The sequence below is a fragment of the Pygocentrus nattereri genome, chromosome 4 (genome assembly GCF_015220715.1).
Source record: "Pygocentrus nattereri isolate fPygNat1 chromosome 4, fPygNat1.pri, whole genome shotgun sequence".
Classification (NCBI taxonomy): Eukaryota; Metazoa; Chordata; class Actinopteri; order Characiformes; family Serrasalmidae; genus Pygocentrus; species Pygocentrus nattereri.
Window position 1 is genome coordinate 40,533,678 of NC_051214.1, and position 24,052 is coordinate 40,557,729.

At 37.6% G+C, this 24,052-nt stretch overlaps 2 protein-coding genes across 3 annotated transcripts in view; one reads left to right on the top strand and one right to left on the bottom strand.

Annotated features, from left to right (window-relative positions):
* zgc:153896 (uncharacterized protein LOC569930 homolog) overlaps window positions 1–9,175 on the bottom strand; it is a 9,596-nt gene extending 421 nt beyond the window's left edge. The window contains exons 1-4 of the mRNA XM_017692456.2: window positions 8,880–9,175; window positions 5,872–6,017; window positions 3,991–4,617; window positions 3,647–3,878 (exon numbers count right to left, since the gene is read on the bottom strand). Coding sequence (XP_017547945.1) covers window positions 3,647–3,878; window positions 3,991–4,617; window positions 5,872–6,017; window positions 8,880–9,126 — 1,252 coding nt within the window. The 5' untranslated portion in view covers window positions 9,127–9,175. The remainder of the gene's footprint in view (window positions 1–3,646; window positions 3,879–3,990; window positions 4,618–5,871; window positions 6,018–8,879) is intronic.
* A 3,589-nt stretch (window positions 9,176–12,764) lies between these two features.
* laptm4a (lysosomal protein transmembrane 4 alpha) lies at window positions 12,765–21,698 on the top strand. Of its 2 annotated transcripts, XM_017692545.2 has the most exons (8): window positions 12,767–12,913; window positions 13,001–13,150; window positions 14,977–15,097; window positions 15,299–15,375; window positions 17,830–17,952; window positions 18,157–18,252; window positions 18,727–18,825; window positions 20,584–21,698. In XM_017692545.2, the coding sequence occupies exons 2-8, from the start codon at window positions 13,022–13,024 to the stop codon at window positions 20,656–20,658; spliced, it is 720 nt and encodes a 239-aa protein (XP_017548034.1). In that variant the 5' UTR covers window positions 12,767–12,913; window positions 13,001–13,021; the 3' UTR covers window positions 20,659–21,698. The 2 variants fall into 2 exon arrangements, with proteins under 2 accessions (XP_017548033.1, XP_017548034.1); XM_017692544.2 differs by having other exon boundaries at window positions 12,765–13,150.
* The last annotated feature ends 2,354 nt before the right edge of the window (window positions 21,699–24,052 follow it).

The following is a 24,052-nucleotide window of genomic DNA, read 5'->3' on the forward strand; positions in this document are numbered from 1 at the left end:
AAATGGATAAACTTTGTTTTTTGCAAATATTCACTCATTTTGAATTTGATGCCTGCAACATGTTCCAAAGAAGTTGGGACAGGGGCATGTTTACCACTGTGTTACATCACCTTTCCTTTTAACAACACTCAATAAGCATTTCGGAACTAAGGACACTAATTGTTGAAGCTTTGTAGGTGAAATTCTTTCCCACTCTTGCTTCATGTACAAATCCGGGGTCGTATTCTGCGCTTCATAATGCGCCACACATTTTCAATGGGAGACAGGTCTGAACTGCAGGCAGGCCAGTCTAGTACCCGCACTCTTTTACTACGAAGCCACGCTGTTGTAACACGTGCAGAATGTGGCTTGGCATTGTCTTGCTGAAATAAGCAGGTCGTCCCTGAAAAAGACGTTGCTTGGATGGCAGCAGATGTTGCTCCAAAACCTGTATGTACCTTTCAGCATTAATGGTGCCTTCACAGATGTGCAAGTTACCCATGCCATGGGCACTAACACACCCTCATACTATCAGAGATGCTGGCTTTTGAACTTTACGCTGATAACAATCCGGACAGTCCTTTTCCTCTTTGGCCCGGAGGACACGACGTCCATGATTTCCAAAAGCAATTTGAAATGTGGACTCGTCAGACCACAGGACACTTTTCCACTTTGCGTCAGTCCATCTCAGATGAGCTCGGGCCCAGAGAAGCCGGCGGCGTTTCTGGGTGTTGTTGATATATGGCTTTCACTTTGCATGGCAGAGTTTTGACTTGCACTTGTAGATGGAGCGACGAACTGTGTTCACTGACAATGGTTTTCTGAAGTGTTCCTGAGCCCGTGTGGTAATATCCGTTACAGAATGATGTCGGTTTTTAATGCAGTGCCGCCTGAGGGATCGAAGGTCACGGGCATTCAATGTTGGTTTTCTGTCTTGCCTCTTACTTGCAGAGATTTCTCCAGATTCTCAGAATCTTTTGATGATATTATGGACTGTAGATGATGAAATCCCTAAATTCCTTGCAATTGCACGTTGAGAAACGTTCTAAAACTGTTGGACTGTTTGCTCACGCAGTTGTTCCCAAAGTGGTGAACCTCACCCCATCCTTTCTCATGAACGACTGAGCCTTTCAGGGATGCTCCCTTTATACTCAATCATGAAACTGACTTGTTTCCAATTAACCTGTTCACCTGTGGAATGTTCCAAACAGGTGTTTTGAGCATTCCTCAACTTTTCCAGTCTTTTGTTGCCCCTGTCCCAACTTCTTTGGAATGTGTTGCAGGCATCAAATTCAAAATGAGTGAATATTTGCCAAAAACAATAAAGTTTATCCGTTTGAACATTAAATATCTTGTCTTTGTAGTGTATTCAATTGAATATAGGTTGAAAAGGATTTGCAAATTATTATATTCCATTTTTATTTGTTTTACGCAACGTCCCAACTTCACTGGAATTAGGGTTGTAATAGTACAATAAAAAATTATTATTAAAACTAATATTAAATGTTTTCTGTCCCTAATATGTTAGTATACGACATTTAAGGAGAAGTAAAATGACAAAAATCAATACAGTTAATTAAGTAGGCATCATAAGAGTCTGTGGGTTGCAGATAAAGTATGTTGTCCCATGTCTTTGTAGCAGGGCCAGGCTGTCTTTACAGGCTGGAGGCACCAGGGGGCACCAGTCACCAGCTTAAAGTAAGGGAACATGAAGGGAACATGCTCTGTCTAGTTTTTGTGCCCTTCCCTGTTCAGATGCACAACCCCAATTCCAATGAAGTTGGGACGTTGTATAAAACATAAATGAAAACAGAATATGATCATTTGCAAATCCTTTTCAAGGATTTACATTCCATTCCATTACAGTCCATTGAAGGTTATGAAAAATGTACCTTTTATTTGTGTCCTGCAACATTTACTCAACCCTGTTACCTGTACAATCTTATCTGGAATTTTCCACAAAGCATATATTATATATAACAGAAAATGCATAATCCACATTTCCTGAAAATAACGGGAAGCTAAGCAAGTTCTCTCATTTAGAGGTTGTTACATTGATTGACGTTACTCTGTTAACCCTGTGTGTCAACCCTGTTACTCACTACTAGTCATCGTCAGTAAAGAAACCTTGTAAAAAACAAAATGTTTTCATTTTGATGAAATGCTTGTTTTTGAAATGTGTTAACACATGCTTAATGGTACAAGCATGCTTTCTCATATTCACTGTTGAAAAAATGTTTATAAGTTCTATTTTTTGAGGGGAGCTGAACCAACACAACAGAAATTAGATACAGAAAAATAATTAGTAACTCACCTTTTTTCAGACATATGTGAGAATACTCATATACTTCAGTAAAAGTACAATTATCATTACAAAATACTCAGAAAAGTGTAAATCAACATCACTTGTAATTGTAACTGGTGATTGAGTAAATGTAACTAGCTACTCCCCTTCACTGAATATAAGCATCCTTAAATTGTTAGCCTTGCAGTGCACAAATAAAGAAGCAGACTTTGGACATCAAACATGTCCTGAAGTATGTTTAGGGGTGAGGTTATGTGTCAGGTTATGAAACATTCTGTATAAGCTGCTAGGTCTCCTTTTAAAATATGCTTCCAGTATTGTAAGGATGGAGGACCACATTTCATCTTCAAAACAGAACAGGACATTTTTTGACTCGGTAAGAAAAGAATTATATAACCGTATCAATACATAAATTATATTAGGAATGCACAGTGATAATGGAGTCATATGGCTATCAGCAGGTATTTGTATCAAACTGGTTGGAATTGGACAGATGTCTGGATTTGGCTGATACTTCAAACTGAAATGTGATGACATACTTATTGTACTCCAAAAGAAAAGGACGTTTAGGAGACCCTGGGCTACTGTGCTAAAATCCTAAAAACGTTATTTCATTTATTTTACCGCATGTGCAACCGTATAGAAATAAACCTTACATTTCTTTGTAATGCTAATCCTATTAAATGTAATCCCATTTTCAGCATTGGGATCAGACTTCAATTCCCATATCAGTGCATTCCTACAGAAAATACAATCACTGTCATATAAAACTCATATATCATAGACCATAACATTTAAGTTGTAGAACAATGGAGATATTTTGGTTACCATAGAAGGGAGAAGGGGCCAAGTAAGCATTCTTAGCATAACATAATGGATGGTCTTGTCAGTTTAAAGTTTAACTTGTATATTTCAGTGGTCCTGAGAATTTAAAAATTGGCATATAGAAAGTTTTTCTAAGTAAAACTAGGTTAACACATTTAAATATGTTCATTTTCTGCAATTTATGAATGCAGAATCATTTTCTGCATTTGAATAAATGGGAAAAATGATCATAAAGTATAAAATGTGACATAACTTTAGCACAGTATATTAAAATATGTTACATTCAGCAAATAAACAGCAACTGTGCATTAAAATGTGCAGAAGAGTGTTCTCTGTAGAGGATGTGTTCACTTATTATCACTTAGAAAATCAACAAAATGTGTAATTTGACCAGCTGTGCCCAAACATTTGTATATGTGTCTCAGAAAAGGATTGCTGTATTATGGTGTTGATATAGTTATTGGCTCAGTTTGGTGCCTTACAATCAAGTAAGTAATTTCCATCTATCTCATAGATAAGTTCAGGTAAAGGACTTACAAGCATCAAAGTTCTCCACCAGCATGGCTTCAGTGTCGCTGAGGCTGCCATTGCTCGGGGCCGGGTGCACACCCAGCAGCTTGCACATCAGCAGGTAGATGCTGACACTGTCGAAAGGCTCAGCTAAGAAATTTTTCTTGAAATCTGGTCCAAATGCTCTAAATATCATTTTCATGTCCATTTCCTGATTATTGAAGCCATGGTCTCCTTTGTTCACATAGAGGATAATCCTCTGCAATACAAGGATAAAATGTAGAAATTAAAATGGCTTAATGGATGTTTGTTGCAGAATTTTCTCTATTTAGGGTCAAAGTTTTCATTTAAAAGACAGACACATAGCTTACCGAGTTCAAATTGAAGCCTAAGTCTCCAACAAGAACAATATCTTGGATTCTACTGTTTTTCGCAATGTGAAAGTTTTCAGGAATCTCTTCTTTCTTGTAGACAGTTAAATTTGGGTGGGCATTCTTCAGCGCATTATAGACATCCTGCTCTTTGCCTTTCCTGGGCCTTATCATGCCAAATCCACCATAATCCAATAAGTCAAAGTGACTTAATTGCACGAAGTTCATGTACTCAGAGAGTTTGATTTCCTTAACATCTGGGTTCTTCTTAATGGTGGTCATGCCATGATCTGACGTGATGATGACATTGAGGCTATCAGCTAAATTGTGCTTTTGAATCGATGTTCTTAGATACCCAATTGTGCGGTCAATCTGCTCAATGATCTTCCTTCTCTCGGGCGTCTCTGGTCCCACCATATGGCCTACATTGTCGGGTTCCCCATAGTAAAGAGTGACAAAGTCAAACTCTTCTTTGGTGTACCATTCCATAACTGTGTCGATTTTCTGGCGCCACTCGGTTTCATTATCATCAGGGTGACCGTGTTCCTCTACCAGGGATCTGTTCACAGCCTGCCCACTGTAGTTTGCTCCCCCACCGGGATAGAAATAAGAGGCAGTCTTTAGACCCTGTATAATATGATATAGAAACAATATTTAGTTTAACAAGCTACTCGACTGAACACTGCAAAAACTATTACTTCTGACTGTAGGGCAGTTGTAGGGCTGCGTGATTTATCATTTTTTATCATCATAATATGAGTGATAAAGACACTTAAGGGCTATGATAACAGGATAGATCAAGTTATGTAATTAAATGTAATTTGGCATTAGGAGCCTAACATCACACTGCCTAAAAGGGGACTCAAACCCTGTTAACCACATACAGAGTGTCTTATCCACTTTAACCACTCTCCCCACATGTGCAGCCAAACGATTAGGGTATGTTTCATTACTCACCTGTAAAACTACTTTAACACACTTTATACTTTATACACTTTAGTTCCAACGGCACATTCTGCTTTGGGTTACTAAAACATTATGTTCAGTGAAATTTAACTGTGAACATCTATTCTATTTGGTTGCAGTTTGTTCTCTGTCTTTGTTCTCTGTCTCTGTCAGTGCTTGTTTGGTCATTGACTAGATGTTTACTTAATGGGAAATCAAGGAGAAAATGTGAAATATCCAGCAAATAATCAATATGAAACTAACTATCATGCTAACCATATTGCAAAAGGATGCTACTTTTGTGATGGAAAGAACTTTCAATATTAAAGAACGTTTGACATAATATTCTTTGTTTTACTTTTTTATTTTTTTAAGTTGAGAGTTCCCATGAATAATATCATGGCTGTGATTCAGTCAAAGGCATGAATGTTTGACTTTGTTAGATTTTCTTTATGAAATAAATGCAAATAACAGCATGTTATTTATTCAGAACAGATGAAATAGTAGAAATAACTTTTTTGTATTTGCATTAAGGGTTAAAGGGGCTGACTGTTCTCAATCTCAGTGTGAAATGTGTGAGTAATAGCTACTGTCACAACAAACCTGAATGACTAAAAGGAGCTTTTTGAGTAATTTTCTATGTAAAAAATCTGTCCAAGGAATGCTGACTGTTGAAACAGTCTGCCAATGCACATAGAGTACCTCTGCTATTGTGCCTTAGGTAGCTGTTAGCCTTTCATTACTTTTTTAAAACATTTGACCAAACAGCATAAATAATGGATAGAATCTTAAAAATATTTTAAGTATTCTTATCTACTGTTGTATAAATGTGAAAATACAGATATTCATTTAATCAAAAAGACAAATTTTAATGCAACCAATTTATTGTAGTATATGTAGTATACAGCAAATTCACTAAATTAAATAATTCCTCACCTGATTCTGTGCTGTAATCCACAAAGGCAATGCTCCATTATCCCACCACTCGGATCGTTTCAGAGTTGCCTTATGAGGTATTTTCAGAAGAGATGTGGAATTAAACATCAAGTTATGGACAACACCATGATCTTCTATCCATCGCCCTGTTTAAAAATAATTCTGTTGTAATTTTACTATGAATTTTACTATGTTTGTTTTATGTACCACATTATTTGTAAGTCGCTTTGGATAAAAGCGTCTGCTAAATGTAATGTAATGTAATGTAATGTAATGTAATGAAAAAACGCTAAATGATGGTTAGTTGTAAAAAATGAGTAGCGTGAGCAGAGAAAGGTTTCATTATCGTTTTATGAACTTCTAATCAGCTTATGCAGTAATGTGAAACCTCAGGACCTTGAACATGGAGATATGATGATAACCATTCTGCAGGCTAAAACTGGAGTCATCTATGTATCTGTATAACCTTTGATAGGATTTTGCTCATTGCTTGGAAAAGAAAGAGTTCTATCAAAGTGCTGAAGAGACAATGTACTCTAATTCAGCTCTTATCAGAGATCTAGCTAACCCTTGTACTAGCTTTAATGTCAACTCTGCATATTTTACCAGCATTATAACTTTGATAACCTGGTGAGTGAGCATATAATAACAGTAATTGAATTTATTTGTGAATTGTGACCTGTTTAGGGTATGTCTGCAGTTTGGACAAAGTTAAAATGATTATCCCACCATCACCACTCACTGATCTCATGACCTGCTAATTGCTAAGTTGCTACCTATCTAAAATTGTTGCTATATAATACTGTGTGAACGTCAGCCATGAAAATTGTTTAAAACTATCTATCTTTTCTACATAATTTATTTTGTGTGATTCTGCCTTTAAAAAATATATAACTTTACAAAGCAGGTAAACCTGATAACACTAAAAAGCAGCAAGAAGTTATTGTGAGAAAAAACTTAGTATATTGGTTAGAAAAACACAGGTGACTTCTCCTCTTCGTGACTTCTCCCTGCACTCCAGCCATTGCATGAATATGTTAACTCCATTATCAGCATGTGGTTCAATTCACTGAAGGACTGATTATATAAATTGGGTATTGGATGATAAATAGCGATGCACTAAGATGAGAATTCTGGGTTGATGCCAATATCCATAGCTGCAAATGCTGATGAGTCAATATTTATAACATGAGACTACATTTACCTGGATTAACTTTGGAGAGATTAACATTAATATTTAGTTGTATAAGGTTTATAAATGCAGTAAAATGAATTAAAAAATGCAGGTACTTTGGCACAGTAGCCCAGCACTGCCTAAAATTTCTTCTCTTCTACAGTATAATATATATATATATCCATCCATCCATCCATTTTCTAAGCCGCTTCTCCGTCAGGGTCGCGGGGGGATGCTGGAGCCTATCCCAGCAGTCTTCGGGCGAAAGGCAGGATACACCCTGGACAGGTCGCCAGTCCATCGCAGGGCAGACAGACAGACACAGACAGTCACTCACACACTCACACCTAGGGGCAATTTAGCATGTCCAATTGGCCTGACTGCATGTCTTTGGACTGTGGGAGGAAACCGGAGAACCCGGAGGAAACCCACGCAGACACGGGGAGAACATGCAAACTCCACACAGAGAGGACCCCGGTCGCCCAGCCGGGGAATCGAACCCAGGCCCTCCTCGCTGTGAGGCGACAGCGCTACCCACCACGCCACCGTGCCGCCATATATATATATATATATATATATATATATATATATATATATATATATATATATATATATATATATATATATATATATATATATATATATATATATATATATATATATATATATATATATATATATATATATATAAATCTAAATCTACACATCGGTCCTATTCTAATCATTTTTAAGCAGTAATCTGCGGATTCTAATATTCCCAATATTATTGTGCATCCATAGTAGTAAAACTTCACTGTCCAAAGAAAAAAATGATTCTCCATTTTTGATGATTTTCATTTTTCTACATCATTTGAACATGGCAGCTGTTCTGTTTTGTTATGTTTTTTTACCTTATGTGAAGATTTAATGATGAATAGACCAATGGAAATGTTCCAAAATCATTTGCAATAAACCCCTTTTTACATTCACTTATGTTAAAAGTTCAGAGAGTTTTTGCTCTCTCCAGTAAAGTTACTATTTTTGAGATATAAGTTTTTATTTGGACAGGGGTAAAATACTTGGAAGGGGTTTGGATATTGTAGCGCACACATAAACTCACAATTTATTGTTAATTTATTTCTTCCTGCTCAGAGTAATAGTTGCTTTAAATGTCATTTTCTCTAATGGCCTAAGACTTTTATGCAGTTTTAGGTCACATGTTGGAGTTCTGTTTGAGTGAACTCCCATTACCATCATTAACATGTGACTGAAATGAACACGCATTGCAGTCCTGAGGGTTTCAGCAGAAACGAAAGGGTCAGAAGTTACTGAGCATAACACCTTCTGTTAATGTTTCCTGTTATGTTCAATCAACTGCAAGAAAGCAAGAACACTTTTTACAGTCATTTGCTGGCATGTAGTCAATTAGAGGCAGATGTACTCATACACTCTTCAAAATTCAGAGTCACTAAAAGGATTATTAGCAGCAACATCATGGAAGAACCATTTTTAGGCCCCAAAAGGCCTCATTTTTTTGTTTTAAGGAAAATTATATGTGCATGTATTTCTTCACATGCACTGGATTTATGCCTATTAAAAGGTGGCTCCTAGAACTTTATATACAATCCAAGAACTTTTAACCTTTAAGAGCGTGGATCACCCAGTCAAATATTTAGTTATTGCCACCAAAAGCAAAACATTTTCGACAGCAGTTTCCAACACTGTGTAATAGAGATGCTTATTATTCTGCTTGCTAATTAGACAGCATCGCTAGTCACCACACTTTTTCTGTTTATCACTCATATTCATTATTTTGACTGAGTGTAATGAATGCACATATGGAGTGTATTCTTACCTGTAATAGTAGTGAAGTGTGATGGAGATGTCATAGTAATCATGGGCGGCGTGATGTATTTTGCCTTCACACCCTCTTTTACCAATTCGTCCATATTTGGTGTGTCCACATCTTCATCGTAGTTCCACCTGAAACCATCAAAAGATATTAGCAGCAGTTTGTTATGTTTCCTCCTCAGTGAGCTTAGCAAAGGCTTGCTTTCCACACAGAGGAAAAAAACAATTAGCAGCAGAAGCTCGGACTTCATACTGAAAGACTGTTCCGCCAAGCACGGTCAAGCACTGCCAATGTGGGTCTCTGCTTTATAGCTGCTCTCAGGTAGATAAGATTGTGCTGAACATTGTAATCTTACAATGCTGAACTTTAATACTTGCCCTTTTTTAGCTGCGTAGACTGTACACTGTGTGCACAATTATTAGGCAAGTCTTATTTTTGAGGATTATTTTTATTAATGACCAACTACAGCGCTCTCGGTTAAACCAAAATGTTAATAAACCTCAAATATGAATGTTTAAGAAAAATAAAGTGAAGTTTTGGCTTTCTCAGGAGAATATCTATATGTGCACATCTATTGGGCAACTATAATGGTGCAGAATTATTACGCAGCTAAATGAAAAACACACATTATCCCATCTCACTTTTATTTTCATCTGTTTAAGTGAGAATTAAACAAACAACTCAAAACTTTCCAATGAACATTTTTGAGAAATAAAAAAAAAATTAGTGACCAATATAGCCACCCTTCTCTTCAATAACAGTGATAAGCCTTCCAGTCTGTCAGTTTCTTGATCTGTTGACGATCAACTTTTTGTGTAGCAGCAACCACAGCCTCCCAGACCCTGTTCAGAGATGTGTTTCCTTCACTGTAAATCTCCCGTTTAAGAATTGCCCACAAGTTCTCAGTTGGGTTCAGGTCAGGTGAGGAAGGGGGCCATGACATAAGTTTTTCATCTTTAATGCCTTTACTGGCGAGCCATGCAGAGGAGCACTTGGATGCATGTGATGGAGCATTGTCCTGCATAAAAATCATTGTCTTTTTGAAAGATGCAGAGTCTTCCTGGACCACTGCTTAAAGAAAGTGTGTTCGAAAAACTGTCAGTAGGCTCGGGAGTTGATTTTGAGCCCATCTTCAACCCAAAAAGGTCCAACCAGCTCATCTTTAATAATACCAACCCATACCAGTACCCCACCTCCACCTTGCTGGCGTCTGACACGAAGTGGAGCTCCGTCCCGTTACTGATCCAGCCACGGGCCCGTCCATCTGGTCCGTCAAGATTCACTCTCATTTAATCAGTCTATAAAACCTTTGAAAAATCTGTCTTCAGATTCTTCTTGGACCAGTCTAGACACTTCAGCTTATGTGTCTTGTTCAGTGGTGGTCGGGTTTCAGCCTTCCTTACCCTGGCCGTGTCTCTGAGCGCTGAACATCTTGTTCTTCTTGATACTCCAGCTAGGTTGCAGTTCTGGAATATGACAGAACTGGAAGATAATGGGTTCCTGGTAGCTTCACGCTTGATTCTTCTCAAATCCTTGGCAGTTATTTTGCGTTGTTTTATCTCAGCACGTTTCTTGCGACCGTGTTGACTATTTGCAACAAAAAGTTTGATGGTTCTGTGATCACGCCCCAATATCTTAGCAATTTCAAGAGTCCTGCATCCTTCTGAGAGACTTTTGGTCATTTTTAACTTTTCAGAGTCCGTTCAATCTCTTTTTTGGCCTATTTTGCCTAAAGAAAAAAGCTGCCTAATAATTATGCACACCTTGATATAGGGTGTTGACCTTCTTAGGCCACACCCTCCCTCATTACACAGATACACATCTGCTATGCTTAAATCCATTAAGCATTCAAGATTATCCAGCTTGGAGTTAGAAAATAGGCCTAAAAATGATAATATGGTCAAAATACTCACTTGCCTAATAATTGTGCACACAGTGTATAGTGCACAAATAACTTCTAATGGCATTAGAATGACACCCTTACCTTACACACCTGTAGATACCGGCTAATCCAGTGTTTCTTCGGAAATCAAGAGCATGAATACAGAGTTTGTCCCACTTTGTTGCAGAAATAGCCTCTTGATTTCATTCAGCTCAGGTACTGATGTTGCTTCCATCACTGTAAACAGCCCACTTCATCTTTTTTAAGAGTGTGGTGCACATACTATAGAGTTAACAGATTAAAAAGTAAATGTATTGCAATTTGCAGCTTGTCTGAATGTCATTAATGACTTACTTTTTTCAAGAATTAAAAAACAAATTTAATAACAATAATAATAGTTATTATTATTAGTATTATTGTTGTTGCTGTTATTTTGTCACCATGACCCAGGAGGATAAGCGTTTTAGATGATGTTTGTGTGTGTGTGTGTGTGTGTGTGTGTGTGTGTGTGTGTGTGTGTGTGTGTGTGTGTGTGTGTGTGTGTGTGTGAGTGATTTTGTCATCTACAGGAACATGTGTTCTTCACTGCTGTCCAGAGTGATTGGATACACTACCTGTGTCTGATACCATGACCATGTCAGTGTTACTGCTGTGCTGAGAATGGCCCAGCTCCCAAGTAGTACCTGGTCAACACCAGTCCTGTGCTCAAAAAATGGCCATTGATGAATGAAGTAGAGGGTGGACAACAACAGATTGCAGTCTGTAATTATACGCCTAGTGAACCTGTAAGGCTAGTGGACCTCAAAGGTAAAAGGCAGGAGTATCTAATGAACATGCAACTCAGTTTATGTCCATCTGAGCAGTTCTTTTTGACTTCCAGAGTATTAGTATATCATACACAGCACTCTCATAGACAACACTTTGTTTACGTAATTTCTAGTCAAAACAGCCATTAAATAAAATTGTTTTAGTGTCATTATTTATTGTGTCCATTATCGCAGCTTCCATTCTTTGCAGGAGACTTACTTTCAGCTCTTCAAAGAAATCTGCAGCGATGTTCCAAATAATCTCAAACACATTCAGTGTTGTTGAGGTCTGGATTGTTCATTGTTCTGAGAACACCTACACATCCTTTCAAATTCATTGTGTTGTTGTCTTCTCACAGTAGAAGGATGGACAGAAACACCTGTGGATTTTTTTAGATCTGAATCAAGAGTGGAGCTTGATTTCTCCTCTTCCTCAAAAGATACACACTTTAAGTACTGTTTATGTGATGGGGGAACATTTTGGTGGTCTACTTGGTCTTGCACTGTTAGGAGTCCCAATTTTTCTGTATTTTTAATCATAACTTGAATGGTAGTTTTGGATACTTTGCTTTTTCCACTATATTCCTTTGCTTTTCCTTTTCTTATGTGAGTGGTATTATCTTGGTATTTAATATCCTCTGAAATATCTCCTAAAAAAGGAATAACTTGTACTCAATTGCCTTTTGGACTGAAGAATAATAAGTAAGGGGGGGGGTATGACTTTGCACAGTGCAACCACCTGAAATACCTGTGAAAACATGGGGCCACCTAGCAACATCTTAGCAACCACCTGAGATACGTGGGATACTATAGCAACCACCTAAGATACAAAAGCGACCACCTGGCAACACCTTAACAACCACCTGGGATACCATAGCGACCACATAGCAACACCTTAGCAACCACCTGGCATAACAAAGAAATGTACTTTAGCATTCTACATTCTACAACAGCTTTTCAACGGTTCAACATAAGTAGGCTTTTTCAAGCCAACTTAAAGTTTGTTCATTAACGTTTCCTTTTTACGTAATATTATCATCATCATCATCATCATTATCATTATTACTATTATTATTGTTATTATTATTATTATTATTGCTGTTGTTATTGTGGGAAAATAATGTATTATATAATCATAACTGACGGATGCTGTACAGAATCTCCCTTCATATGCAGCAGCTGTGCTGTGCTCAGCGCAGTGTAACCCAGCGGCTGGTCCTGTCGGTTATATTTAGGTTAGGTTAGCTATATAACCAAACCCTGAGCTGAGCTGCAGAGCGGCGCTTCTAGAAACATACAGCTGCTTCACAGCCGCTGCAGCTCCAGGCGAACACAGGACCTTTAAAACGGTTTTTTCTCCTGAATATTTTCGCCTTGATTCAGTGCGTGGGCTGGAGGCGGAGGTGTGTTGATCTGAGTGCTGTTTTTGTTGTCAGGCCGAGCTTTTTCCTCCTCCGATGTTCCTTCACGGTGTTCATAACGACGCCATGCATTTTAAACCGAGCCGCAGCAGACTGTACACCACGAGATGCTGTGGGTGTTGTCATGTCAGGACGGGGACGATCATTCTCGGCACTTGGTACATGGTATGTTTTAAGACAGCTGAGTTCTACGTTGTTTTTGAACGTTTATCTTTACCAAATCGCTATCTGGACAGCTAGCTAGCTGCCGTTAGCCACACTAACGTTAACCGTTTCATCAGCCCAATGCAGCACATCAGTTCCGCAAATGCTGATATAACTAATTTACTAGTAACATTTTATTAAATATCTTATTCGAATATGATCTTTTCTTTCCCAAATAACACACTGGTTGTCTTATTTAATCAAAAGCTGTTTAAAACAATAGAAGTTCATAGGCAGTTGGTTTAATCTTGTGCTAACGTTTGGGTCACATAACATACTAGCCAGCTGTTAGGTAAGTTAGCTAGGTTAGCTAACCTAGCTAAAGCTACGTGAGCCGTAGCGGAGGAGAAACTCAAATTTGATGTTATTGTTAATAATGTTTCTGATTGGAAAGTGGCAGTACTCTTGCTCCTGTGGTCAGAGATGTAATAGCTAGTTAAGTCTGTTAATTTCGTGAGTGTTTTCTCTAAACTCGTTCGTTGGCGAAGCTAAATATGCGGTGGTTAACGTTAGCGTTAGCTCAGGCCTAAACTTGTTGGCTTCGAACTAACATTAAAAGGGGAAATCCACCGATCTTTCAAAAATTCTGTATAATTATGGAATTATGGTTGAAATGTAAATAAAGTCAAATAGATTGAATGATGTAAAATGATTAATATGCATAGGAACAGATGTCTTTAGAGTGGTGGTGATGACTCCTGTGTCTGCAATGTAAATATCGCTGTTTTATTTGCTGTCCGAAAACCACCAGTGAACCTACCCGTCTTCTCTGTTTATCTAGTTAGCTAACGTCAATGACTGTAAAATTCTGGTCAATCTGAAGAAACACGTTTTCTTTGTAGACGGTTTTGCCTTGGGACACTCTTCATTTATCTCTCCAGCATAAATGGATTGAAATAAACTGATTGATATATGTTTCACACCGAAACTTTATCACAAACTACTGTAAAACAGTGTTTTAGACATTGAGAAGTGAATTCCTAACCATTTCATGGAATAACTTTCTGTGAGGGAGCTTTTAGAGGCATTAAACTTCTCAGACGTCTGGTTCTTATCCATTCGAACTGGGTACATTTCTGTCAAGCATAGTAATTTACACCAAACCACTATGAATGACTTTATTGACACGTTAACCATGTCATTAAATTTTGAAAAGTTGGTGGAGCTCCCCTTGAAAATAACTGTTACTAAACTCTATGTGTGGGTGGCTAAACGTTTGTCATATTTATTTTTAGTAAAATAATTCCTGTGTCTCACTTTGTCTAATTTAAGGTCCCTTCAGGTAGCACTAATAAGGAAAGATAAGGCAAGAAATCTGACGTTCTTTCAGATTTTTGTTTTCCACTGCGGATGTTGCCAATTAGTTTATTCATGAAAATCATTTTGTATCAGAAGCAATTCAGTACAAAGGGATGCACAGTGATGTTGGAAAAATATAGACCTTTCAAATCCATATTTGGTCAAGTGTTTCTTGTACTCTGGGTGAGCAGAACTTCTAGGTGATGCTGGATTACTGTGCTAAAATAGATAATTAATTTGTGTTATGTTTATTTATAACTATTTATAGTATAATTAATTTCTCTGTATTGCTAATCCAGGTGGATTTAATCCCAATTTTTACATTTTACAAATGTATGTTTATGTATGGGCATCTTCATTGGAAAAATATTAGATGTCGGCATTGGCCCACAGTGTCATATCGTTGCATCCTTATTAGTAAGTTCAGTAATTAAATATACAGAACCTGTATGATTTGGTCACTTATCTACCTCTTTCTTTTTCCTCAGGTTGTAAACCTCTTGATGGGAATCTTGCTGACTGTCGCTGTCACCCACCCTGAGAACGTCCCCACTGTTGATCTGCAGTATGAGGTTATTGAGCATTACTTCGCTTCGGACAGAATGTCAGGTAGGTTACGAAGGTAGCGGCAGCTATGATTGTGCTTTGTCATATTGGTATGGTTGGTTGGGGAACAAAACTTAATACTGTAGTTTGTAACAATGTAAATTTCATTGTTGTGTTTTTAACTTTTGCAGTGCTTGTCCTGCATGATATAGCCTAAGGATAATAGGGAAGCTCACTGTTTTATTTCTCTGTTGTCTTTTTTAGAAAATGCCTGTGTGGGATTTGCCATCTCTCTATTGATGCTTACCATCAGTGCCATGATGGTGTATGGCGCTATTACTGTAAGTTCACATGCAAGCCACAGGTGCTGTCTGGATTTGTCTCATGTACTTTGTGATTCTGAATTATGCAGCTTAGATGTTCTCATTTTTATTTCTTATTCATACATTGTAATTTTTAGTTTAGCTCAGGACTAGATCAGTTCAACACTCAGTTTGAGTGATGTGTTTAATATTGCTTATGTTCTTTATATTTAGCTCAGCACAATTAAAAGGACAACAGACATTGCATTAATAAGTAATGGCATATTTTTAATTTCTAAGTAGTGAACTGTGTTTCCATTGTAGTCATTCACTTCTGTCAGTGTTACACTGTGGTCACTGTAGCATAAAATTATTCATATGTGGAAACACTGGGTGTCAGTCGTTAAAGGTAGTGACCCTAGTCATTGTACTTACTTGCTCACAGTCTTGTTAGACTTTCCCCTTAAATGATATGAGTAACTACTTTAGTGCCTGTTAAGATAAGGCTGTCCGCCCTCTCAAAATTAATCAATATCCAATCAACAGTATAGCACAAAAGCATGTGCAGTGTTAAGAGGACAATCTTAAGTTTGCGTTACTTATAAGACTGCTGTTTCTGATGCTGTGCACTTCTATATGGAGGTAGCAAGGTACCACTTGTCCAGTGGCAATTTTTATGTAGTATAGTTTAATGGAAATGGTTACAGGCCAGATGTGTGAATATGTAAATGGTTGTGATATAATCAGTCTTTCAGAGTGGTTTGATGTGAAATTGTGCATTGAACAGAAACTTACTGACTTGGATTTCTTTACAGTGGTGGTGATAGGAATCAGGGATTGTAATGTATACAGTGCACATATAGCCATTTTATTTACTATCCAAATCCATCAGTAAACCTACACAAGTCTTGTGAGTGATTATTGTAAATGATTTTTTAAATTCTTAAAGAATTGTTTCTGGAATTTAAGGAATTATAGATGCACACAAATTTGTGTTCCTTACAATATCAGATTTAGTTGTTTTTTTTTTACTTTGTTTTCTTGGGAGATTGCTTTAAAGAAGTTTACATAATTGCTCATGTACATTGCATCAGATACTAAGTACAAAGCAGGTTCCCTTTTTTTGCTGTAAGAAGTATGAAGTAGGGCAGTGGCCACCAAATGTCCTGCCTTAAACAGACACGTTTCAAACAGCTAGTCAAGGACTTCTGAAGGCAATAATTAGGCAATAATAAGGGGTTGAATAAGGTTGGAACTAAAGTCTGCAGGAAGGTAGCTTTTCAGGAGCAGGGTTGGTGATCCTGCATTCCTCTGAACGGAAACATGGATGATATTAGAATTTGTAAGGCTTCTATGACGTTAGAATTGTGTTAAGTGTTTTTTTTTTTAAAGCGTCCTCATGTCGTTCATGCCGACCTACACTTCACAGTCTTGCGTGAGCACACCAGTCAAAACAGGTTTGATGTTTTTGGTGTCTTGGATTTTTATTTGTTTACCTGAGACAGTAGTGCCCATAGTTTCCAGTGTAAAAGCCTATAAAATTCAAATTTCCTTGTGTTAAGCTAGATTTGTCAAACTCACTACTTATTACCTAGTGTATGTAGTTCTTCAGCAGTATGACAAAAATGGTATGCCCTTGAACTTCCTTTTACTGCCCGTAGATTAACGTATTGAGTAGATGCCTCCTGTCCCATAAATTTAATAGTTCTCCACTCTAGATCTGCTTATTTTTATCATTTTGAAGGACATTATTTTGTTTTTCAGTGTAAAATGTTAGTGAATGATTGCTTAATTTAATCTCTGAGATGCTAAAGAAACGTCTTAGAAAATGTGGATGTAAGCCTTTTAAAATTATTATAAAACCCCAAATCGCAGTAATTTGAGGTGACAGTGATTATGTTCCACAGTTGATAGGTTTCATGGTCATTTGTTTACATCACAACAAGCAGAATGTGAAATAGGGGCATTTTTATCTTTGGGGTTTGAGGCAAATACATGCATTTATTGAAGCATGGATTTATTAAACAACTAAGTTCCAACTTCTTACACCTTTAGAGGGCAGCACTGAGTAATGTTGGTTTGTTTGAGGTCAAGTTGTGTTTGTCCTCAGTTGGGAGCTACTGAGAATTGACCGATACGAAACAAGATAGCTAATTTGACAATTTTAGGTTTGTACTTTAATTGTTACGTGCAGTAAACAAAAAAAAATATTAATCACAGCTTTTTTAAAAATGGGAATTAGTCATCAAATTAAATTGTCATCACTGATCATCACAGGCCTATGTGGATGTGGGATTAGGATGAGGATATCACGGTAGAAGGCGGTTTGAATATTTTGTTCGCAATTCTTGGAACGTGTAGTACAAACATTTATTAGTAAATGTATTCATACATGTCATTACTAGGTTTCTGTGTTGTGTAGACAACAAAAATACAGCAGACCACTGACAACATAAAAAAGAAGCTGTGTGTTTTTATTTTCCTCTACGGCAGCACCGTGATGGTTGGCTCATCCCGTTCTTCTGCTACCAGTTGTTTGACTTTGCTCTGAGCTGCTTGGTGGCCATCAGCTCCCTCACATACCTGCCCAGGATCAAGGACTATCTGGATCAGCTGGTCAGTACTCTTCCTGGATCTTTATTGTTGTGTATAAATCTCTCAGCTTGGCTGTTATAGATCAACTTTAGCTGTTTGTTTTGAAAGGCCCAGTGAGTTTCTGCCCACTGACCATTGTGAATTTCCTCGCTGTGGGACTAATAAAGGATTATCTTATCTTATCTTGAAAATGTGTAATTTGATGTTGTCTGTTTTTGTTTTTAGCCGGACTTCCCATACAAAGACAACCTTCTCTCTCTGGACTCTAGCTGCCTCCTGCTGTTTGTGCTCATCTTCTTTGCAGTACTTATCATCCTCAAGGTACCTCCTTTGTCCCTGGCAATTTAGAATAATGTTCAGACTATATATTCTTTCCTCAACTGCAGGACTTCAGTGTTTTTTCAATGTAAGAAAAAGTGCCTGGTATAAAATATTGTCAAGAAAAAGGCTTAACAGATGTACAGTGAAATGTCAAATATAACATGTTAAAACAGCTTTATGTTTGATGAAATTTAGAAAACGTTTTTTTTTCTTCACCCAAAGGCATAAATAAAAAGTAAAACATTGGGGGTGGGGAAGCGAAGCAAAGCAAAGCACAGCAAAGCAAAAACACTTTCCTGTTTTGCCCGTGTACGTCCTGAGTTTAGATTTTGGCCAAGATTTTTCTTTTCGTTTAAGTGCATCACTACTTTTCTGTTGTCTGGTACAGTGGCCAGTTATTTATGTTTTGTATCTGATTACTTTCAATGTCAGAATTCTTTCAGTTAAAAATTACTTTTTTATTTTTTAATACAGGCTTACTTGATCAACTGTGTGTGGAACTGCTACAAGTACATCAACAATAGAAACATGCCAGAGATTGCTGTTTACCCTGCTTTTGAGGCCCCACCTCAGGTATACAATTGCAACAACTGCACCCGCCACTCTCAGTAGGCTGTTAAGAGAAGTTGTGTTGCTGTGGGTCTACAGTGTATGTATTTAAGCATGATAGCAGTCACAAATTTGGACTTGTGCAAATCAGTATGCAAATTTGTAAGCAGCACTTCGTTTCATCTCACTCTTAAACAGATTTCACACCAGATGTGATCCGTTATGCATGGTAATCATGAACCACTCCCTGATGCTTGTTATATCACACTGGATACAAAACACGCATTGCCAAACAAAACAGTTGCTGATTTTGCCTACTATAAATGTCTGAATTGTCCGTTTATTTTTCGTGTAAACTTTGTGTAGATGACATAAGATTAACACTAAAAAGTTGTCATGACTGTTGCTGGCTTTCTCAGCAGGTGATGTTCATCTATATGAAGAGTAGTAGATGCATGTGGTTCACAACATTAACTTATTCTATTTACAATTTTATTCAAATTACAATTTGAGTTGTTGACGAGATCCATGATTTTTAAACTAGTACAAATTTCTGTCAAAGTGTCTGTAGTTACAAGTCAGCAAAATAATAATTCTGGAGTAAATTCCCTTCTGTAATTTGCTGAGTTAGGAGTTCCCTCAGTAGTAGTAGTCCTGTTCAAATCAACCAGGTAGTAGAAAACAGACTCCGTTCTTTTTTTTTTTTTTTTTTTTTTTTTTTTTTGGACTTGAAGATGAGGCTAATGGTTAAAATGGAGTTTGATGTGATGCAATTCATTAACCCTCATGTTCATGACAAGTCCTGAAATTCACATTTGATGTAAAGGCAAGTCGAGCAAGACTAGGCTCCTATCTCCGAGAATGGGAAGACCTATCAAACCCAAATCTAAAAGCTACAGTATTTTTCAGAAACATATTTAAAGTCACTGGCATAATCTGATAAATGCTTTCCCACTTGTGCCTTTACCAGCAAAGCAATTGGCTGTCTTTTTTCAATACAGCTGCTACGTTGTGTGTTACAAGTTGTCAAATTCATTTAGATAGATAAATGGATGGATGGATGGGTGGATGGATGGGTGGATGGATGGGTGGATGGATGGATGGGTGGATGGATGGGTGGATGGATGGATGGATGGATGGATACCGAAGGAAATTTTGCAACCAGTGTCTTTGTCCATATTCAGAATAACTCCTTATGTAGATCAGTACACACAAACATATTTCAACAACGCTTTTAACACCATGAGCATCAGAATAAGATGGTTTTCTATAGCCTGTTTTAGGTAACTAGCCACAGTGTCTGGTGAGTGAAACGAATCTATACCGATGCTAATATGAAGCCTCAGAAAAAAGGGGAAAAATAGTAAGAATAAATTATAAATATGTGACATGAAGCTGTGTTGTGGGCCAGATCAGAATCAGGTGTTTTTAAATGCTTAATTTTAAACCTAATCTACCTTTTATTTTTAAATCGTTTTTGTCTTTTTGGACTTCAACCCACCACAGATATACTATTGAAGATTAAAGTGCACTGGCCATGTCTGACCAGCAGAGGGCTCTCACTGTGTAAATTAGTTGTAATGTGTCTGGTCTCATTGTAAGGTTGAAAAATGTGCTTCCATTTCATTTTGAGCTGTTCTGTTAATATATTTAATTATGCTAAATCTGTGTATATGAATTACCACTGTCATAATGGTTGGTTTGGCCTTTTATGGTTATGACTTAATGAAGGGATTGTATTAAAGGCGTCTTATGTGCTTTTTTTTTTTTTGTCTTATACAGTATATCCTTCCGACCTATGAGATGGCCATGACGATGCCAGCAAAGGAGCCTCCACCTCCATACATGCCCGCCTGAAGTTAATTTCTGTCTCCCAATTAAAGTCACTGCAGTTACTCTACTTGGCCTTCTGATCCCACCTTCCACTCTGTAGAATGGATGGTGCTAAGATTTCCCCACCACAAGTATCACTTTAAACCTCTGTATATTGCATAGACTTAATCATAATTGTCATTAGCATGACTTAATGCCTCTCATAATGTATTGTGACAGTTCATCACTTACAGATCTATTTTTGTAAAGTAATAGAAAACAAATGAAATAAGACTTTGCAGTGGGTTTTCGGGGAAATGGTTGTTCCAGTATGGGGGAATTTGGTTTGTGGTGATTTTTGCCTCATTGCAAGCTGGGTCGCATAGCAAATTGTGCTTTAGAAAGCATTGTATAGTTTATTCCTTGTGAATCATCCTAATGAAGAGTTTCTACCAACACAGAAAATCTGCCAGCGAGTAATGCACATTAAGCAGTAAAAGCGTTCATGTTTCTCACTTTTCCGCTTTTATTTTTCCATGCTTTTTTTTGGTGACTAAGTTGAAGAGATAATTGTGAAATTAACTTTGCTTTACTAATTTCCTGTCGTCTTAACATTTAGAAGCACTACTTTCTCGCTTGGCTAATGTAAAGAACCTGTTTCAGTTTAAACACCTGTCCTTGACAATCCAATGTGAAACTAAAAGAAAACCTTTTCCATCTGTGTATTTTGTGCGAAAGTAAGATTTTATCAAAGCATAGGCGAAAGAGGTCGTAGCACTTTATCTTGTTTTATATATTTAGTGTTGTGTCAATCTACTCACCCATCCATTCATTGGGCCGTGTACCAGCATCTTTAGCAGCGTTCATCGTGCTCTGTTGTTGTGATAGATAGTGATCATGCTTTTCAACACATTGCCGACAAGAGAGGAGGCTCTTCTCTCATAAGAGACGATGCTTTGGAATAAACTGCTAGTGTTGTGAACATCAGTGGATGCATGCAACTCCCTCTCTTTCTTGATCTCTCTTTCTTGTACACATTCTGGTGAGCTGATGACTTCAGTAATAAACATTTTAAAACATTTGAATCCTTTTTCATTTCCCTAATGCATTCATGGCCACACGCACCATTGATGGGCACCATTGATGAAGGGGAGCGAACTATGTGGCTGCTGCTTGTATATTGACGTAGTTGAGAGATGATATTGGACTGAAACACGAGTTTTTAAAGTGATCTATGATACTGAATGTGATTAAGAGGTAAACATTAGAAAACTATGTAAACTACATAAAACTTGGAAAATGAGGCCCCTTTTTTCTGTTAAAATCTGCAGTGGACAGTGAGATCATTCACAGGCCTTAACCATGGTTCACGTTTGGTTTAGCAGTTGTGCTTCTAGGGGTCAGAGAAATTAATCATTCTAAATCTTAAAAAAAAATAAGAATATATATATATATATATATATATATATATATATATATATCAGTATTCTAAAAGTGTCCTAATTATTTGAAAGCTGAGAATTCACACAACTGAAGATATTAGGCTTGTTTTATGTGTTTATCTCACACCAAATTAGTTGTATTTTATTGAAAACTTTAGTTCTAAGCTTTTGATTGCTAGTGTATGTATGTAAACAGTTATAGGCAGGTCAAAATATACAAATTATACACACTGGTTGCTGTTGTACACAGATAAATTCTAATTATACATTGTTAAATTGAATGGGGTCTAACTGAAATATTGCCCTAAATGTGCTAGGAAGATTGGATTGTGGAGAAAAAAAATAATGATCAGTCCTCCTAGCATTATGTCAGTTTCTGATACTTTTCCAACTGAAATCCTTCTATTGCACATACTGTGGTTACTGTAGCTCTGGTTGTGAAGGATGAGTAAAGGACTGATCAGTGTAAACATGCTGCTTAACATGCCATATTTTATGCTGGACATTCCTAAACTTTTCAACCCTTATGGTCATCCAGAGAATTTCTCACCTTTGTGTTTACCTGAACACAGGATGTGAAAATCTTTACCAGGAACATATTTTCTTTCCACACAGTAGACATGAATCCAACTGCTGGAGCATATGTGCTCTCTGCAATGTGACTGAACTTGAAACATTTTAAGAATGCAATGTACTTGATGCAGATATTGGCTGGCTGGAACCGTCTAGAACAATACATAAATCATTCAGGTTCAATCATTCACTGGTGCTGATCCGTGTTCAAAGATTTTGATAACTTTTAAAGTTTTAAAGTAAAGTTGCTTGGAAACCGTTTGCCTAGTGTTGGTTGTCCAAATGCCTTTTTATATTTCATTACTTTTTACTATTTCTAACAGTAGTAGTGAAATACACTATATTGCCAAAAGTATTTGCTTGTCTGCCTTAACACACATATGACATTGAGTGAGATCCCATTCTTAATCCATAGGGTTTAATATGTTGTCGGCCCACCCTTTGGAGCTGTAACAGCTTCAACTGTTCTGGGAAGGCTTTCTACAAGGTTTAGGAGCGTGTTTATGGGAATTTTTGACCATTCTTTCAAAAGTGCATTTGTGAGGTCAGACACTTATGTTGAATGAGAAGGTCTAGCTCTCAATCTCCGCTTTAATACATCACAAAGGTGTTCTATCAGGTTGAGGTCAGGACTTTGTGCAGGCCAGTCAAGTTGTTCCACACCAAACTCGCTCATCCATGTCTTTATGGACCTTGCTTTGTGACTGGTGCGCAGTTATGCTGAAACAAGAAGGGGCTCATCCCCAAACTGTTCCCACAAAAAGGAGCATTAAATTGTCCAAAATCTCTTGGTCTGCTGAAGCATTCAGAGTTCCTTTCACTGGAACTAAGGGGCTAAGCCCAGCTCCTGAAAAACAACCCCATACCATAATGAGTCAAGTACCGTTCTCCTGGCAACCGCCAAACCCAGAGTCATCCAATGGATTTCCAGACAGAGAAGCGTGATTTGTCACTCCAGAGAATAAGTCTCCACTGCTCTAGAGTCCAGTGGTGGTGCTTTAAACCACTGCATTTGACGCTTTGCATTGATGTAAGGTTTGGATGCAGCTGCTCGGCCATGGAAACCCATTCCATGAAGCTCTCTAGGCTGTTCTTGAGCTAATCTGAAAGCCTAATGAAGTTTGGAGGTCTGTAGCGATTGACTCTGCAGAAAGTAGGCGACCTCTATGCACTATGCGCCTCAGCATCCGCTGACCCCACTCTTTCATTTTACGTGGCCTACCACTTTGTGGCTGAGTTGCTGTCGTTCCCAATCGCTTCAACTTATAATACCCTGACAGTTGACTGGAATATTTAGCAGCGAGGAAATTTCACGACTGGTGCACAGGTGGCATCCTATCACGGTACCACGTTGGAATTCACTGAGCTCCTGAGAGTGACCAATTCTTTCACTAATGTTTGTAAAAGCAGTCTGCAGGCCTAGG